This window comes from Balaenoptera musculus, chromosome 3 (genome assembly GCF_009873245.2).
Source record: "Balaenoptera musculus isolate JJ_BM4_2016_0621 chromosome 3, mBalMus1.pri.v3, whole genome shotgun sequence".
NCBI classification, from domain to species: Eukaryota; Metazoa; Chordata; class Mammalia; order Artiodactyla; family Balaenopteridae; genus Balaenoptera; species Balaenoptera musculus.
This window is the reverse complement of record NC_045787.1, coordinates 7,511,647-7,531,715: the sequence shown is the minus strand read 5'-3', so window position 1 is coordinate 7,531,715 and position 20,069 is coordinate 7,511,647. Positions and strand designations below refer to the sequence as shown.

The following is a 20,069-nucleotide window of genomic DNA, read 5'->3' as shown; positions in this document are numbered from 1 at the left end:
CCCCCTCTCTGTCCCCGCCCACTCCCTTGCTGTGCGCTCACAAACACACACTCTTCCCTTAAAGACGACCCAGCAATCCCACTACTGGGCATATACCCTGAGAAAACCATAATTCAAAAAGAGTCATGTACCAAAATGTTCATTGCAGCTCTATTTACAATAGCCAGGACATGGAAGCAACCTAAGTGCCCATCATCAGATGAATGGATAAAGAAGATGTGGCACATATATACAATGGAATATTACTCAGCCATAAAAAGAAACGAAATTGAGTTATTTGTAGTGAGGTGGATGGACCTAGAGACTGTCATACAGAGTGAAGTAAGTCAGAAAGAGAAAGACAAATACCGTATGCTAACACATATATATGGAATCTAAAAAAAAAAAAAAGGTTCTGAAGAACCTAGGGGCAGGACAGGAATAAAGTCGCAGACCTACCAGAGAACGGACTTGAGGACACGGGGAGGGGGAAGGGTAAGCTGGGAGAAAGTGAGAGAGTGGCATGGACATATATACACTACCAAACGTAAAATAGATAGCTAGTGGGAAGCAGCCGCATAGCACAGGGAGATCAGCTCAGTGGTTTGTGACCACCTGGGGGGGGGATAGGGAGGGTGGGAGGGAGGGAGATGCAAGAGGGAAGAGATGTGGGGACATATGTATATGTATAACTGATTCACTTTGTTATAAAGCAGAAACTAACACACCATTGTAAAGCAATTATACTCCAATAAAGATGTTAAAAAAAAAAAAAAGACAGGTACTGTATTTTTAATCTTCCCAGTATACATAGTAATCCTGTTTGTGCTTGAACTTTCTCAAAAGTGACATGTTTAACCAGCTAACCTAAAATAAAATTAAGCAGTGGTTTACTAATACTGCATGCATTAGTGTATGCATAATTTTATACACTATTACATGCATAGTGCTTAAAACAGTCAGTTCATAATAAATGTTCACTGGAGATGTTTCGGATATACGTTTCTTAATGAACTCAGGATAATATATATCCACCTAGTTATTTTCTCTCTAAATGTAAACATCCTTCCTCTCTAAGGACTCTCCTAGGAATGAAAAACTGGAAAGGTATTTTCTGTCCAAACCTCTTGTGAGATTAGCAGATTGATCGGAAGCCTTGAAGCCAGAGGTTCTTGATTTTATTTCCTGCTTTAGATGACTTGATAACCTCATTATGTGTGTTTACAGAATAAGAATTACAGTGTTTTGAAACTCAGATCCCCATGGGTTTTATGAAGTCAGTGCCTTCAGGGTGATTTGAGGAACTTGTGGACGGCTTTCAAAAGTGCTTCTAGAGGGTTGGGTCTCATTCCCTGGACTTGCACACTGGCCTTGGGGGCCTCACCACAGCGCACCAAGGACGACAGCACGTTTCAAGTCTGGGTCCCAACCCTGGGGGTTGGCTGCACAGTGCCCCTCCCTGGTGGAGAGGACCCTTCTCTGTGTCCATCACAGCCACTCTGGAGAGTCTGTGTGGTTCCAGGGACACTAGGACACTTGTGCTCGGGCAGTGCTCATAGCCAAAGTAAGCGAGCGTAAGCATGTGGTGAGCAGAAAACCTCGAGTGGGGAGGGGACCGGGTCAGAAATGGATGTTCAGGGCTTCCCTGGTGTCGCGGTGGTTGAGAATCTGCCTGCCAATGCAGGGGACACGGGTTCGAGCCCTGGTCTGGGAAGATCCCACATGCCGCGGAGCGGCTGGTCCCGTGAGCCACAACTACTGAGCCTGCGCGTCTGGAGCCTGTGCTCCGCAACAAGAGAGGCCGCGATAGTGAGAGGCCCGCGCTCCGCGATGAAGAGTGGCCCCCGCTTGCCACAACTAGAGAAAGCCCTCGCACAGAAACGAAGACCCAACACAGCCAAAAATGAATAAATAAATAAATAAATTAATTAATTAATTAAAAAAAAAAAAAGAAATGGATGTTCATTAGTACAGGCGAGAAGAAGCCGTGGAGCTGAGACCCAGAAGAGCATCGCAAAGAACAAGCTTGGGGGAGAGAGAGAGGAAGGAGGGGATCTAGCCAGAAAGGCAGAGGAGGATGTACCTCCGGGGCAGGAGGGAAGCAGGTGGTCCTCTGCTCCCTGCGTATCTGCAGCTGTCCCCAATGCGGGGTCTTCTGTGCTGGGGCGGCAGGGCCAGCTCCTCTGTCTCTCACTGGGAATCCAAGGATTCCTCTCACCTGATGCTCTCCAGGGGATGGTGCAAAGCCGGCCGCGTTGAGCCGCAGTGAGCTTTTCTGTGCTCTGGGTCTCTAGACTTGCATCGGGACCGGGCAGCTAGTAGCCGAGGGGTTCTCGTCCTTGGCTGTGTGTCCGCGCTGCTGAGAGCTGGGAAAATACTGGCGCCTGGTCCCACATACAGCGGGGCTAATTGCACAGGTCCAGGGCGGGGCCCTGGCATCAGCAGATGACCCTACGTGCAGCCAGGCTGGAGAACCCCGGGGGCTCAGCTGGCGAGTGGCTGGTGAGACCCGTTGACCTCACTTTCTTCTTTCTCTGTCGCCTCCGCAGATTACGGCACCATTAAAAAAGTGCGGGCGCCCCTGACTCAGACCTCGGGCAGCTGTTTGCTGGAAGAGATGGAGCTGTTCCCCGAGAGGCGGCCGGAGCCCATCAGAAGCCTGCAGATCCTCCACAGCCAGAGCGTCCTGTTCGTGGGTCTGCGGGAGCACGTGGCCAAGATCCCACTGAAGAGGTGCCAGTTCTACCACACGCGCAGGTAGGGCAGCCCCAGGGGACCCTCCGGCGTGCTGGCGCCCCTTGTCGAGGTGCCACCAAGAGAGAGGGCACAGGAGCCCCGAGGGCTTTCAGATTTCCCGTGGTTAAATGGGATGAGGACCTTAGCATCCTTGTGAATCCTGCATCCCAGGATGCAGAGAGTTCTGGTGCAAACCAGGTTTCTGTGATGACAGTAACACATCAGTATCTGTGGACGAGGAGCCACTGTATAACATCTGTAAGCAGATGTCAGGGTGAAAATACTTTTTTCAGTGCGTTATAACATTCAGTAATGATGCTGGTATTTGGTGTTCCTGAATTAATCTGCTACAAGTATACACACACACACACACACACACACACATACACACACTTACTTTTTTTTTTTTTTTTTTTAATTTATTTATTTATTTATTTATTTATTTATGGCTGTGTTGGGTCTTCGTTTCTGTGCGAGAGCTTTCTCTAGTTGTGGCAAGCGGGGGCCACTCTTCATCGCGGTGCGCGGGCCTCTCACTATCGCGGCCTCTCTTGTTGCGGAGCACAGGCTCCAGACGCGCAGGCTCAGTAATTGTGGCTCACGGGCCCAGCTGCTCTGCGGCATGTGGGATCTTCCCAGACCAGGGCTCGAACCCATGTCCCCTGCATTAGCAGGCAGATTCTCAACCACTGCGCCACCGGGGAAGCCCCACACTTACTTTTTTTAACCTGTGGCCACTAAAGTATTTTAAACCGCACTTTCTCATCTAACACATGTGAATTGCTGTAGAATCAAATGGGAAAATATATGTAATGTAAAATGCAAATGGGCCAAATGGGTATTCTTACGTAGAAGGAAGGTTTTTATGTTTAATAAAAATCGTTACAATATTCCTTTCTAGATGATTTTAGACAATGAGGTATATAATGTGTTACCTCCTTTGGTATCAGGGTGTTGAGAAATAAATAACATTAGGGACCTCCCAACTAATAATGATGCTGTTATGATTAATAATAACAAATAGTGATATTGATTAACAACTATCTTTTATATAACACCTTTTCCCTAAATTTAACCAATGGCTGCTTGAAGTTTGTTCTGATTTGTGTTTCCTGCAGGACTAGCCTAGGGCAGGAATTATTCTAGCCCAGTTGCTGATGGTTCAGTGGGCGACAGGGAGGGTTGGGGTCTCGTGAACAGGAGTGTCACAAGTTAAATGAAGCTGGAAGGGCACCAGTCCTCCAGCTCCAGCCCAGCATGCTCTGGGGGGACATGACAGGGGATAACAGGCAGGAAAACAGGCCTGTGCCATACACAGGTATTTCTGGTGCTGAAATGGGAGTTTCTGGTTTGCAAAGCACGAGGCAATTCACCTTTTTCCTGGTGCTCTGCTAGCTCAGCAACTTGTAGGTGCAACTTAGGCAACTAGGTCCTGCATCAGGTCAGGGAAGCCAGGCATCCTCTGCCCATTTCTGTCTCCTAGGCAGCTGCACTTGAAGTTCAACCATGAATCCACAGCCATCACCACCACCAGGCCCAGCCGCCCAGGAGGAGTTGACAGTTCCCCCTTTTTCTTTCAAGGAGAATAAGCCCCTTGCCTGTCTTTATCAGGCTCCTGGGAGGACAAGATTTTACAGTTATATCTAGAACTGAATCTCCCTGCTGTTTGCCTGTCCACTCACTCAGAGAAAAGCAGTGAGAGATGATAACTTTATTGTAAACTGAGAGACTGTGGTCTTCTGTGTGCTCACACCCAGAGTGGGTTAGTTTGTATTTGACCCTTAAATATTCCATTAGAGAAAAGAAAATCTAAAGATTTCAACCCAAGAGTTTCTCTGGATTTCTCCCAATGTTTCTCTGCCATCTTCCTCTTATAGAAAGATAGGAAAACCTCTCTAACACTCATTGCAGAAAAAAAATCCATTTTTAAGGAACTGGTATCTACATGACCAGATCTCTTTTTTATAAATTATGGAGAAAGGTAGTGTGGGGTTTTTTTTCTGGACAAAAGCAATTTTAACTTTCAAGAAATATGCCTAAAGAAGTACACGGCATAGGGACAGGATAACAATTGAGTAACAATAAATACTCATTTCTTTGTTAAATATATTTTTCATAGTACAATGTAAGTAATTTTGTTATCAGGAAATCATTTTTATAAATGAATTTTGAAGTGTTTAGAAGAGAAATTGAGCTTAACTAAATTACCTGTCTCCTTCAAAATCATATTCACATTGTTCATTTTTTTGAATATCTGTTTTTCAGAGGCAGTGCAGTTTGATATCAATCAAAACACTTATAAATGATAACAGTTGATACAATTTCCCAAGATTCTTTTACATGTCTGGCACTGTGCTAGATCCTATCCCCACTTTCCTTCATCATTACACCCTGACAGTAAAGTCAAATATCATCTCTGTTTTTCAGATGAGGAAACAGTGTCTGGGACTTCTGGCATCCTGCCCAAAGTCACATAGCTCATGTGATGTGAAGCCCAGATTCAGAGCGGGACTCTCTGACCCCAAGACCCAGACTTTATCTTTGGTTCACTGTGTTGCCCCTGGTACAATGAGGACATCATGCTCAGTGGTCAGATTTCAGCAGGGACGAGCCATTTGATGGCATTTTTCACGGTGTTCTTGCGAGCCAGAGCTAGTTAGTACCAGGACAGGCTGAACTCAGGTGTACTGACGAGTACTCCCAGCTTCTTCCCATTAGTGCCTGCCTTATGATGCCCGCCACCAGGCTGGGTTAAGCAGACCAAAAAGAGGTTGTGTACCCCTGGGTTACTGTAAAATGAGTCTCCATTCTCTAGCTGTTCTAGAGGTGACCCTGGACCCAGGAGGGGCTGAAAACAGTGCACGCCTGCGCCATCCACACTATGCACACATTGAAACTTGGAGCCAACGGCACAGTGTTTTTAACTTCCCATAGCTGTTTTCCTCGGAAAGCTGTTTGGAAAGAACAATATTTTAAAAATATATTTCAGTTGAGTTTGACCTCAAAAACTGAGCAAAAAGATTTGGTTTTGATTTTAACCTTTTTTTTTGCACAACCCATTTAAGAAATAGCATGGAAAAGCTATGCAAATAATAAAGCAACTCATCAGACTGGATGGTGACTTCTGGGGATGTAGAGTGGGAGAGAAATTTTACCTTTCCTGTGTATCCTTGGTACTCTAAGACTTACTTACCACACACATGTGTTAGTTTCATGAAATGAATTAATATTTGCTGAATTCTGAAGAATATGGGAATCTGGAAAGGGCTGCATATGGGTACAGCACGTGAAATGGAAGGTAGGTAAGCTGACACCACCCTCACCTGAGGCCGGTGCCCAGCCAGGGGCTCCCAATAGCAGTGTGAAAGTTGTAAAAGTCTTCATAGGGGTGCACAAGGTGAAGCAGGCAAGAATAGCCACTAACTTAATTCCTACCGATGTAAGTACCAATATAAAGTCATAACTTGCCACTTGGAGGAAAACAGACCGGCCGAGAGCTGATAGAGGTCTTATCTCCCTGCTTCAAGAAGAAAAGAATGATCACAGGACTTGAGCTGCAGTAGTCACGTCCAGAAATCAAGCTGTTATTCCCCACCCCACCACCCCCAAGGAAACAGTGTAACCTTCCAGTTAGTCTGGCTGATTGAAGCTCCTCAGGTCTAAGGAAAGGAAAGCTTGGGGAAGTGGTGACGGAAAGGCTTTTGATTGAGACTTTAAAACCATTTTAAGGATTGTGCATTAATTAGATCAGTGGGTTGGCAAACTTTCTCTGTAAAGAACCAGACAGAAGATGTTTTAGGCTTCCCAGCCTATAGGGTCTCTGCTGCAGCTGCTCAGCTCTGTCCTTGTAGCATGGAAGCAGCCACTGACCATAGTGAGTGGGTGTGGCCGTGTGTCAGCAAAAGGCACACAGGTTCATCCGGCAAAGGAAGGATTCACTTTTAGATTCAGTCAGTTTATTACTTATGTGGACAACAAAAGTAAGAGCAGAAAAGGTGTCAGCTACCCAGGTCCTTTATCCCACAGATGACACCAAAACAGAAGATGACAATGCGCGGGAGAACTTGGGCCCCACGCTGCTGAGGGGCTGATTCTGTGCTGCGGTTTTATAGCCTGCGGCTGCACCCTAGTAGGGGTGAGAGTAGGGGGCAAAAAGCCTTATACCTCATTAGAGCCCAGGAGGCGACGAGAAACCGTCTCCTGACAGCCTCCCTGGAGCACAGGGAGGTGGGAGGAAAACAGCTTTGTAGCAGGCGCTCATAATCCTCCCATGCGCGTGATCGGGTGGGTCCCAGGGTGCTCTGCCGAAGCTTAGCTTAGCTGTAGTTAAGCTTTGCCCTATGTGGAGACATGAAAAGCCACCAGGGCACCAGGGCCAAGCATTCTCCTACCCTGTGTTTCAGTAAAACTTTAGGGAACAGGCTGGATTAGGGCCATGCACTGTCATTTGCTGATTCCTGAATTAGATTATTATCATGTACGCCTTTTTTTTTTTTTTTTTAAATTATTTAATTATTTATTTATTTATGGCTGTGTTGGGTCTTCGTTTCTGTGCGAGGGCTTTCTCCTGTTGCGGCAAGTGGGGGCCACTCTTCATCGCGGTGCGCGGGCCTCTCACTATCGTGGCCTCTCTTGTTGTGGAGCACAGGCTCCAGACGCGCAGGCTCAGTAATTGTGGCTCACGGGCCTAGTTGCTCCGCGGCATGTGGGATCTTCCCAGACCAGGGCTCGAACCCGTGTCCCCTGCATTGGCAGGCAGATTCTGAACCACTGCGCCACCAGGGAAGCCCCATGTACGCCTTTTGAATGAATGAATGTGCCTTACATCATTACATACACTCATTTTTAAAATTAGGTGTTAAATTACATAATTTAACTCTAAACCCTAGTAAATTAACAACAGAGCATTTTCTACTCTTCAGACATTCATATATCCTTTATTTTTTGTTTGACACCCACCACAATTCTGAGGTAAGATAAACCTATCAGGTTGTAGTGTTAACATTTTATAGATGAGGGATCAATCGGAATCAGAGGGAGAATGTCCAAAGAATCATCAGTCAGAGAACAGAAATTAGAATTCTTCCTTCAGCCCTTGGGAATGTGAGCTCCCGAAGGCTGGGCATTGTCTTTCCAGGTTCCGGACAGCCTTCAGCATGTGTCCGGCCTGAGACAGGCTCAGTAAATACTTGTCAAATTAACAAATGGATACCCTGCCTCTCCCCTTTCTGTTATTTTTCTTTATAACCTAGAAAGAAAACCTCAGTTCTTGTGTAACAGTAAAGCGCCCTTTACAGAAAAGTGTAGTGATATAAAACATTAGCCAAAAGATTGAAAACCCTTCGTCCTTAGGTGTTTATTTTATTTTTGCTTTGCTGTAAAAACTATTTGGAGAGAGAAGAAAAGCTGGGAACTGGAAGATTCATAGCCTGTATATAACATAAGAGACACGGCTTCTAAAGTTTGCTTTATAAAACTGGAGGGAAAGAGGAAACCATGAAGAAAAAAACGTTGGCTCCATTTGTGAATGGGTTTCTAGTCATTCTTAGTTCAGTCAGCCTGTAATAAAAAAATTAACACCTCATTAAGAAAAGTAGTGTGGAAATTAGATTACTGTAGGATATTTATTGCTTGAAAGAGCTACAGTTTAAAAGGTGGAATTAATAGGTTGTCACCTTTATTAATTACATATTCTCTAAAGACAGCATCTGCCTGATGGGAGAAACACAATGTATAGAGAGAAATTGCAGGATCCCCACAAGGTGCCCCAGCAAGACAACCTTAGCCATTCAGTTATGAATCATATAAACATCAGGAGGACATTTTGAAATGTACCCATTTTACAAAGTAAATATTCTCCCTTCAAAATAAACTTAATATTTTCCTAATCTCAACATCTTGAGTTTTTGTTTGCTTTGGCTTTGGTGTAGCCTCTAAAGACTGTGGATTTTCCTTAGTTAATTCACTTATAGTATATTTATTGAATCTTATGTGTACCAAGCACCAAGCCAGGCTCTGAGTGTATGATGATAGATGAGCCATCGCTGACCCTGTCTTCGCGGGGCTCAGAATCTAATGAGAAATTCTGACATAAATAAAATCTCCTAAATGTCTCTTGTGGATTCAAGCCAAAGGGCCTTGGAGTTGCCTTAGACTTTATCCCCAAATCGATTTATCATTAAAGTCTGACCCTGGACTCCACTAGGACCTGATCTCCAAGCCTGCCATCGCTGTCCAATTATTTTTTTAAGCTATATCTGAATCACAACCAGTGCTCCAATCTTAAATTTCCAATAGTAAGGGAATTAATTACCAGGTTATGATATACTGACTCAGTGGCGTATTCACTCAGTGGGTTATTCTGAAGGCATTAAATGATGACAATGAAGACATGTGTATGATACGATATTAACTGAAAAAGCAAGACACGTTATTTGTTTGCCATCATTAATACTGTTTAAAACATAGAAGGAAAAGACCGAAAGTATACATGCCAACATGCTGTTCACAACTCCAAAGTACATGCCAACATGCTAATGACAACTGTGAAATACATGCCAACATGCTATTCACAACTGCGAGATACATGCCAACATGCTAATTACAACTGTGAAAGACATGCCAACATGCTAATCATAGCTGTGAAATACATGCCAACTTATTAAATGCCTGCCAACATGCTAATTACAACCGTGAAATGAATGCCAACATGCTAATTACAACTGTGAAATACATGCTAATTACAACATTGTAATAGGGGGTCCGAGGTGGGCTTGGGCTGGAACACAGTGTCTTCCAGAAACTCATAAGTTACACCCCCAAGTCCTGGGCAGGGTGGAAAAGGAACAGTCAAAATGTGATATGTAGAACATGAACGTGCGTGAACTAGACTAGTAAATTAAGAAATGTAAGTCATACTACTGTTCTGTAATAATCAGGGGAAAATGTAGGTTATGTGAGGTGTGACACACAATTTGGGAGGGATTCTCTATTCTAAAAGGAATTCTCTATTCTTAGGAAAAGAATATCAAATTATAAATACAAACATGACAGAGGCCAATCCAGAATCTTTTTTTTTTTCATCTATCAAACATTTTTTGAACAGTTCCAGGCAAGCTTTATTCTGAATGCAGGGAATACAGAGAGAAATCAGATATGGCTGTGGCTTTTTATTTTGATTTTTATTGGAGTATAGTTGATTTACAATGTTGTGTTAGTTTCAGGTGTATAGCAAAGTGAATCAGTTATACATATACATATATCCACTCTTTTTAAGATTCTTGTCCCATATAGGTCATTACAGAGTACTGAGTAGAGTTCCCTGTGCTATAAGTAGGCCCTTATTAGTTATCTATTTCATATATAGTAGTGTGTATGTGTCAATCACAATCTCCCAGTTTATCCCTCCCCCCTCCCCCTTGGTAACCATAAGTTTGTTTTCTACATCTGGGACTCTATTTCTGTTTTGTAAATAAGTTCATTTGTACCATTTTTTTTAGATTCCACATATAAGCAATATCATACGATATTTGTCTTTTCTGTGTCTGACTTACTTCACTCAATATAACAGTCTCTAGTTCCATCCATGTCACCTACAATCACAGAATCCTAAAGGGTCTCATGAAGTAAGGAAGTTCAAGCTTCCTTAGCTTCATGGTAAATCCACCTTTGACAATGATATAAACATATATTTGATCCAGGTAGACAATAAAAGCAAAGAAAATATTTGAGTGCCATCTTGTAGAGATGCTATAGCCACCCAACAATTTCAGGTTCCGCTCCCTGTTCAGTTTCCTAAAAGAGCATGTTTCTGTCTTCTAAATGGCAATCCAAATAGTCACTTGGATAAAGTTTTAAAATCAGTACAGTTACCAGCCTTTTTACCTCAGTGTGTTTGAGAGGCACAACTAAAGGGCCCACACTGCGAGGTTTCATTATTTAACGTCTACTCTACAGGTCTCCTGCTTTTGAGCTCCCAGATTTAACGCTATGTAAAGAACTCCATGGGAAAGCTTGGGCTGCAGCAGTTTTTCTCAGCTCCAGATCCTTGCATCTGAGTGATCCTGAGCAGAAACACCTTGGCTTTTATACCCTGAGCTCCTCCTAAGGTTGTATTTGCAGCCTGGTCCAGCGAATTAATGATTCTTAAGGAAATCATCATCCCTATGTGTCTGCAAAGCAGCTCGCATACAGAAAGATCATGAGCTTTGGATGCAGGTGGATCCTGGATAAGCCTTTGGCTTGGTGTGTGATTATGAGGTTACTCAGTGTGTTACTAGAGCAAAAAGACAGAGACCATATAATGGGTCTGGCAAATAAGAAGACTCCAATACGAGACGGTTCCTCTCCTTTGCTGCTTGAGCATTATATTCAGTTCATGTACCTCCTGCTAAGCCCGTGCTGCTCTCATACGCGTGATCTGCCTTCGTTGTCCAGATATACTTCACATTGCCTCTGGACCAAACAGAGGGCAAACTGACCTGCTGTGAATTTGTTCTTCCACCTTTAAACAACTTCACCTTGTCTGAGATGTACAGGGCCCATCAGGCCAGATTCTGCTCCTTGCATTAAGTTATTTACCTCGCTCTGGTCTGTTTGGGCAAATGGATTTTCTGGCGGTTGTGAGACTCTACCTCGAGCACGTTCTGTGTGTAGGTGAGTGATGTCAACATGGCCCCAGCCAATGGGCAGGAGCGTCTGTGGGTGGGTATTCAGTAATCCCCTGTCTCAAGTGAGCAGGTACATACGCATACAAGCGGGGCTGATGGAGGCTGAACAGGGCCGGGTGTGAGGAGAGCCAAGTGCTTACCTTTGCCCGTCCCACGTGGTTGGGGAGGGCAACAGAGAATCCAGATGCAAGGTGGGTACCACACGTGCCTCAACTGTTCTGCTGAGACGGGCGGATGTCCTTCCTGGGGTGGGCTGTGCCCCACGGGAGGACGCCTTGGCCCAAGCCTCATTCACTCAGTCGCAGGCAGACTGTTAAGTCAAGTGAATTATAAGTAGCCAAAATAATAGTAATAATAAAAAAATTTCTCTGGACTTATTGTGCTCTAGGGTTTTGTGTAAAACTTAAGATGGATGACTTGACACTTTGCACAGTCTTCAGGTCTGACTGCTGACCCTTCAATCTCTCCTGTGTCTTCTGATTCTGCCTACTAAACCCTCATGTACAGAACGGTTTCTCTTGAAGAAACATGAGATGGGCAAGAAATAATTGTGTCTTCATTTTATCCTTGACTGGCTGGAGAGGAGAGTAGACTGAGAGAGTGGACTTGGAGAAACCTATAATCACCTCTAGTTTACAGACAACAGAAGATCGAATACCAGAGTGTAGGCTTTTCCCTGAACGAAGAGGCCAGTGGACGCTGTTCTTTCCCTCCCAGGCACAGGGACACAGCATTTTCCAAGTCACTTCTGGAAATTACTTCAACATCCCTGAGCTGTGAAGGGCTCATGTTTAGTCTCTGTGCCCCTTTTGTTCCTGAGTACAAAGCTGCACAGGCTGCCTTCCCTGGAGAGCTTCCCTCAGGGGGCGGAATTGGCCTTTCCAGAAAAATTTTATGTTTGTTCTAGAGAAAAGTCCCCAGTGACTAAGGCCCACCCAGAGGCCAAAGTAAACAGCTCAGGAATCTGTGCAGGAAAATTAGGTGAAATGGGACTGTCCGTATCACATCAGAAACCAAAGCTGACCGCAAGTGCTAGATTTCCAGAAAGCATTTTTGTTTTGCTTACTTCAAATGCCCTCTACTTTTTCACTGTTTTTTTAAACTATCAATTTTCCCATAATGCCTCACTGTAAAATTTTTATATCTACCTAATAAGATTTTTTTTTTTTTCTTTTGGCTGCATTGGGTCTTCCTTGCTGCGCACGGGCTTTCTCTAGTTGCAGGGAGCGGGGGCTACTCTTCATTGCGGTGCACGGGGCTTCTCATTGCGGTGGCTTCTCTTGTTGCGGAGCACAGGCTCAAGGCGTGCAGGCTCATTAGTTGTGGCACGCGGGCTCAGTAGTTGTGGCTCGCGGGCTCAGTTGCTCCGCGGCATGTGGGATCTTCCTGGACCAGGGCTCGAACCCATGTCCCCTGCATTGGCAGGCGGATTCTTAACCACTGCACCACCAGGGAAGTCCCTAAAATTTTAACTAAAAGCCATTTGCTTAGTATTACTGGCAGTACAAATCAATTATTTAAATTTGATATTATTTAAATTGGTATTTGTTTTAAGAGCAATAAGAAACTAATATGAGCAACTCAATAAAAAGTTTAGGAGATAAAGTTGAAGAAGTTTCTCAGAGAGTACAACAAACATAAGTTGATTCTAGAATGCATGAGACTGCTCCTACAGCTTGGGGCTAGAAGTAAAGAGAACCAGTAGAGGCGCAGTGACCTCATAGCCATGCAGTAAACATGTATTGAGCACCTACTTCCTACAGGGCACTGCAGTCAGTGATAATTCATACTGTAGTCAATATGGAATCACCATCATCTAAGGTTCATTCATAAATAATTCACTTTAACATGTTGGAAAGGATGCATGAAGAACTATAGTTTTTTAAAAAATTATTATTATAATAATCTTTTTTAAAAATTAATTAATAAGAAAAGCAAATTGAAATGTGAAAAATCCTCATTTAATTTAATCAGTGTAATTTAATGATAAGCCAATAGCGAACAGTTTTTAATATATTAAGTGTTAGTGACTAACTGAAATTTTAGTTCATTAATTTCCTCTACAAATCATAGCATGTAACATGAATATTTATTAAATGCCTTTAGCAAGTTATGTATAATGAGCGTAAACATATATTTTTACTGGTAATTGTGTCTTTGCTTACTTGGCATGTGTCCTAACTTTTAAAAATGCTCTTGCAATTGTACCTGTATCTTAGTTCTTCTTGGGAATTATAAATTCGTCTTCTAGTAGATTTCACTATCTACTAGAATCCTACTCACCACAGCCAAATCTCCCTTGCTTAAGCGAAACCCCCATATTTTAATCACATCAGTACACTTCTCTGGAATCTTAAGGACACTTCAACCCAGCCAAGCCGCTCAGCTCCCAGGATCATGCCATGTGCACATGACTCCTTGTCGTCTTTCCTGGAACCACTATGACCAGGGATGTGCTTCCGATTCAGCCAAACCCCAGCTGCATTCAAAGGACAGCCTAAATAGCACCTCTTCCTGAAACTCTTCTGGGCCACAGCTCGCTCCTCTGATTCCTATAGCACCGGTTGCCAGGGCTTCTCAATAGTCATTCCTCACTAGGACATTGTCAAGCAGTGGTCATGAACGTCGTCTTCCCCCCTCACTAGACTGCAAGTTCATTCCTGACCCTTGTGTCTTCAACACATGACACTGTGCTTGCACGTGCAAGTAGTAAAAAAAAAACATTGTGAATGGATCCAGACATGTAGCTGAAATACTTTGCACCATTTAATGGAACACGCTGTGGTGTCTCACATCGCCTTATTAAATAAAGACCCCACGGCATTCACAGATTTAGTATTTTTGGTATAGAATGTTTTCAAACACTCCCAGAAGTTGACAGCATATATTAATTTGTAATTATGTTTATAGATTAAGTAGAATAAGTATATGCAGCCCATCTCAAAAAAACTTTTTTTTCTACCACATGATGTAAGTTAATCCTCAGAACAGCCCAGTGAGGTATTATCCTAGTTTTGCAGAAGAGGAAACTGAAAAAAAAATATGTTCCAGTTGGATTTACTAATTGAGGGACTTGTGGATGTCTTAGAATGTATTCCTCAGGAAGGTTACTGTCTAATTGGAATTTTCCAGTCTTATTTTTAGTAAGATAATGTTTTTAATGCAACTCAAAGTAAAAGCAGATCCTGAAGTATATGGTGACATAGCCGTTAAGAATAAAGCAACTGAGATTGTCTTAGGTATTAAGACACCATTATTCATGAATAGATAAATTGTTCTCTCTCAGTGTCATCACCATGATAATACAAATAAAAATACTGACATTTGACATGTGATTTTTGTACACAATTTGGGAAGCACTTTAATGGTGCAGCACTTACAAGGGAGCCTAAATGCTTAGGGAGGGAGGCTTGAGGGCTCAGCAGATTCTACACCCCAAGCTTCCGCCAAAGCGCCACCTCCATTTATCAGGTGTTTCTTCAAACTCTCAAGTTCACTCCCTCCTACGTTGTACACTTTCCCTGTGCTAGTCTTCCTGCCAAAACACTCTGTTTTTGCTGAAAAATATCACGTCAATCACTCTGTTCCTCTCATTGGTCCCAGCTTAAATGTCTCTCCCCACATGTTTCCTCATCCCCCTTTTGTTTTATCCTTTGCAACTGGCTGTTGATACCTATCGGGGCAGTTGTTTAATGTTTATTTCCTTCACTAAGAGGTGAGTTCTTTGGGTACAACTGACTGTGTCTGTTTTGTTTCCCGGTACACCCAGGAAACACTCTGAAAATCAGTTCAAGGCAGGTGCTAAGTATGTGCTGAATAAATGAATGATGGAAATACTTTTGAAATCCCATGTTTAATGAATACATGTTGTTGATAAGGCAAGAGTTCTTAATATCAGAAATAAACTGACATAATGGCAGTTAGTGTGACAGAAACAAGCCAGATGAAGTCAAAGATACTTAGATAATCTAATATGCAAGGGGATCATATGCAGTAATTAGCTCCAGCTTTGCAGAAATACAGTGAAAGATTTTGATGAATATACCCATTTATTTCTATTACTCAACAAATAGCGTAACTGCAAACTTTAAAAGTAAAGGAAGTGTTTATATAAACTGTAATGTCATTAGATAAATTTCCTGTAAGAAAGAAAGCAGTTTATCCTTCTAGAATTAAGACCTACATCTAAATATACATTTGCTCTAAAATACACTTTCACTAAATGTCTTCTCAAATTAAACCTCAGATTCTGACCAACTTGTTTTCTGAATTCAGATACTTTCAGATACCAGGGTAATATATCACATGAGAATAATCTAAGGTTCTTAACAAAATAAGAGAAAAATTATTAAAAATATTCATCACACAAAGAAAAACATTTTCAAAGTGGACTAAAGAAAAGCCACTTTCATGATGGCTACATTCATAGGAAGTCTGTGATTCTCCACATGATCTCCTTAAGGGACACGCCTTCCAAAAATAATAAGTTATGATGACTGGTTTTTCTTAAGGTATAATTTAGAATAAAGGTAGAACTCGTCAGAATGTTCCCCATGGTATGAAACATTTTAAGTGAGGAAAACATAGTTAATATAAACGGTATTTTTAATGAATGGGCACTTGTGATTGTAGAGAAGTTTTAGTATTTTAAGTGTAATCTTAAGAATCTACAGAACCATCCGCAGTATCGGAAGAAAGAGACGTTATTACAAGCAGCTTTTCACTGAAAACAGCTTAAAATATTCCATGTAACCCTGTGGCGTTGCTTCAGTTCTACAGGCAGCTTTGCAAGGGGGAAGCCGCCAAGTTAGGGACTTGGCGGAATTTCCTCGTTTTTGGAAGTTTAAGTTTGTCTCATGGTCATACTGCTTGAATAAGAAACATGAAACGGAATTCAGGCTTCTTGAATAATTCTCGAAGGGTAACTTTGCCCTTTTTGCCCCCCGACGGGAAAACGGGATCCAACACGGAGAGGATTCCGATGTGTGATGTACACCGTGGGATCCAGCAGTGACGCCAGTTCAGTAGGACTGGGGCTCTGGTCCTGCCGACGCCCAGTCAATGCCCTGGAATCGGAAAAGATGAAATTTAAGAGCAACCAACGGCGAGCGCACAACGAGGCTTTCCCAGATAAGGCACCGCTCAGGCTGCAGGCAATCAAATAACTTTCGAGCTTTGCTTCTCCATCTTCCCTGTAAAAGCCTCTCCTCAGCCCCTGTGGGCAGAGCCTCTTAACCAGTGCCCCCTTGGCACTGCCACATGTTTGCTCAGATAAACTCTTGAACAATTTAATCGACCTCAGTTTATCTTTTAACAGGTACAGGGTCACTTATCAAAAAGTTCCAGCGAGGTTATGGTGACAGGTAACTGTTTCACACTCCTTGCCACCCCTAGTCCTGCTGTGAGAAGCACCAGTTTTAACCATTTGAACTTCTGGGGCTGGTTAATACACAATAATTGCATGGTAACTTAATCAGTAATAGTTTTATACCTCTATTGCTTCATTTATTATCTTTAGATGTATATTCCCCAGCTGTGGAACTTGGACTTCTTTCTCTGCTTCGAATTTTTCATTTTAAAACGAGAATAAATAGAGTAGCTGACGGAGGTACTCTGTTTAAAGGTTTTATGAGGTTTACAGGAGCAAATCGAGGTCCAGTTCTTAGAACAGTGCTTTATGCAAGGTTTACATATTTGATGTGTTAATAAGGGGTTTTTAATATCATTAATATTAATGACTTATTGTTACTTCGACTGCCTCCCTGGCCCCACGTTTGATGACTATGCTATGATTTCTAGTCCTACTCTTGGTGAACTGGTAACTCTGTAACAGATTCAGCCCCTTGTAAGCTCTGCCCTAACTCAGAAGACCTTGGCGCTTCCGCGCTGAACTCACCTGCCTTTCCTCACAACCCTTTCCTGCACACCTGACCTCTTGACCCTTCAGAGAGAAGGTGTCCAATGGCCTGCATTTCTGTGGGGTCATCTTCTGTATAATTTTGACTCTGTCACAGTCATCTCTGTCTGTTTCCTCCCTCCCCACATCTACATTATATCGTGTTTATAACTTGGGGGCTGAAATCTTCATCTAATGATGCCCATGTTGTATATGAACTCTTTCGTTGAGACAAAGCTAAAATAAAATATCTACCATCTACAGTATTTCTGATATAATATGTTGAATATTGTAGACAGGGCTATATTAAACCACTATTAAATTGAAAATTTTAATGCATTTTTAAGCTAGGTACTCAAAAGGAACACTTCTCTATTTTATTAAATTTGAACCAACCATGTTGCAGGGTTTGGGGTGTATTTGTTTGTCCTTGGGCAAATATTAGAAATTTTCGGTGTCTCATTTTTCTCATCAATAAAGTTAAAATAATACCTCCCTCATTAGAGTCGTTTAAATGGTTAAATGACATAATAATTTTATATATCACAGTAGGTGTTTAACAAATAATACCCATTATTAAGGGGATGAAGATGATTATAATGATAGTAGCAATGATGGTGGTGGTGGTGAGAATGATTATGATGGTGATAAATAAAGTGAAAACATTAATACATTCCTGTAAAAGTTGTTTCTGTATAAAGGATGTAATCATTTTATATATCACAGTAGCTGTTCAACAAATAGTACCTGTCATTAAGGGGGTGAGAATGATGATGGTGGTGGTGATGACAGCTAGTATTCTGGAGCCTTTGCAAGATTCTGACTTTAGATTGTTCATGACACCAAAAGGCATCATGTTAGCATGGACAATCATTTGGTTGTCAGCCCTGGATCTTAGAAAAAAATAGATATTTCAAATAAAATTAATTTAATTTTAATTAGATACTTACTGGTGTATGCAGTTAGCTATGTTCTCTACTGTGCAGACGAAAACTTTGTTTCTCATAGCTAGGTCCCATGTCAAGTCCTAAGAGTCAGTTCTTAGCTTGCGTCTATGGTACTAGATAAACCTGCCTTTCTCTTGACCCTTTGGTGTGTGTTTCCAGCGCCTGCATTGGGGCCCAGGACCCTTACTGTGGCTGGGATTCGGTGATGAAGAAATGCACGAGCCTGGAGGAGAGCCTGAGCATGATGCAGTGGGAGCAGAGCATCTCCGCCTGTCCTGTGAGTGTCCGTGTGTCCCGCTCTGGAAACACTGTCCGTGGGAACCAAGCTGTCTTACAATCCTAACCCACGCTTCCGTGGTGTCCATGCATTTTCGTATTAGAACCTTCCTCGCAAATCCAGTCTGTGTTCTCTTAACTTATTCAGCCCCTCGTTGCACGGAGCCTCACGGGATCCTGCTGGCACCTTGCTGTCTGTTTTGAAGAGAAATATCTTAAGAGAAAACAGTGCTGATTTGAAAATGGGATGCCACATCTCTGTTTGATTCTTGGATTTTTATCTCCAGAGCTTGGTGTGGACTATTTTGCCCTTTGTAGCATTAATAAAATAGCAACTTCCACACCCATCAATATCCCTTGGGAGCTGTAATTCCAGAAGCTGAGAAGTAGCGCATTGGAAAGAATAAACTAAAGGATATTATGATGGAACCCCACATGGGACAGTCTCCTCGCTACTGCTCAGGGTCCCAAAAAGTCCTGGGAGAAACAGCCTAGTGTACATTCCCACAGGGAACCCTGCAGAGTAGGGAGAAATTCCCCTGTGTTTAGAGCCGGACTCTGAATCCAAGAAAAGAGATTCCACACTTTCCTTTGCCAGTTTGTTTGTGTCCTCGCTTGTAGGATCCAGCCTTTCTTCCCCTTTGTCTCTAGAGCCCTCAATCAAGTCATTCCAAGTTTTTTTCTGTTCTCAGAGAATATGAGCAACAGCTATTGACTTCAACATATTTGAAAATTTAGTAAGTCCCTTTGCTGTCACATCACTGCTGATCTCCATGCTGTCATTTCTGGCCTCACCTCTGCAAGACAGAGGTGAGAAGGCGAGGGACACAGGCTGTTATCTTAAATCCGTGCTGTTCCTTCTGTTCAGAACTGCCTGAGGCATCTGAACAGTCTGTCCGCTTCTTATCAAGGAACCTGCACTTTCCATTATCTGAGCCACATGTCACGAAGCCTGTCCTTCAGTTTGTAAGTGAGAAAATCAGGCAGAGTGTCATGAGGGAGGCAAGGGCTATTAAACCAGTGTTGTTCCCCAAATGTTGGCAGGAGATCTAGGCCTTTCACCGCAGAGGGGGGTGTATCACCACATCCAGGCTCTGAGCAAAGCCTTGCAGTGGGGTTAGCTGCTAATCGTTTCGATTATTTAGCTTTGGATCTCTGAATTTAGAAGCAAACTTTTTTGCAGTGTCTTGTGAAATTGGTTAAAACATGCCACTGTCTGTGTGAAGTTCCTTCTTAATGTCTGAAACACTCTTTAAAAGCACAAAGGTGTTCACCTTAAATTCTTTGCAGCTGAAGAAAACACAAAGTGCACTATCTGAAATGTAGCTCTAAAGTTCAGACACGCACTTTAGAAGAATCAGCGCATCTTCTTGTAAATGTTTGACCTTACAGTTTTAATGGTTAAAAAAAAGGTGGAAGATAATAGCAGTTCTTCTCAAGCAGTAAAGCCATTGGTCCAGGACTCAAGGCTGTTTTAGCGGATATCTGGGACATGCTTAGTTACATAATGGGAAATACACACTCATCCACTTAGTTTATAACAAGTACGTCTTGTATGTTTCTACG

The 20,069-nt window shown here is 42.7% G+C and overlaps 1 protein-coding gene across 4 annotated transcripts in view; it reads left to right on the top strand.

Annotated features, from left to right (window-relative positions):
* SEMA5A (semaphorin 5A) overlaps positions 1-20,069 on the top strand; it is a 528,372-nt gene that overhangs the window by 392,269 nt on the left and 116,034 nt on the right. For all 4 annotated transcript variants that reach the window (XM_036846398.1, XM_036846396.1, XM_036846394.1 and 1 more), the window contains 2 exons: positions 2,529-2,736; positions 18,387-18,504. In XM_036846398.1, the coding sequence (XP_036702293.1) occupies positions 2,529-2,736; positions 18,387-18,504 (326 nt within the window). The remainder of the gene's footprint in view (positions 1-2,528; positions 2,737-18,386; positions 18,505-20,069) is intronic.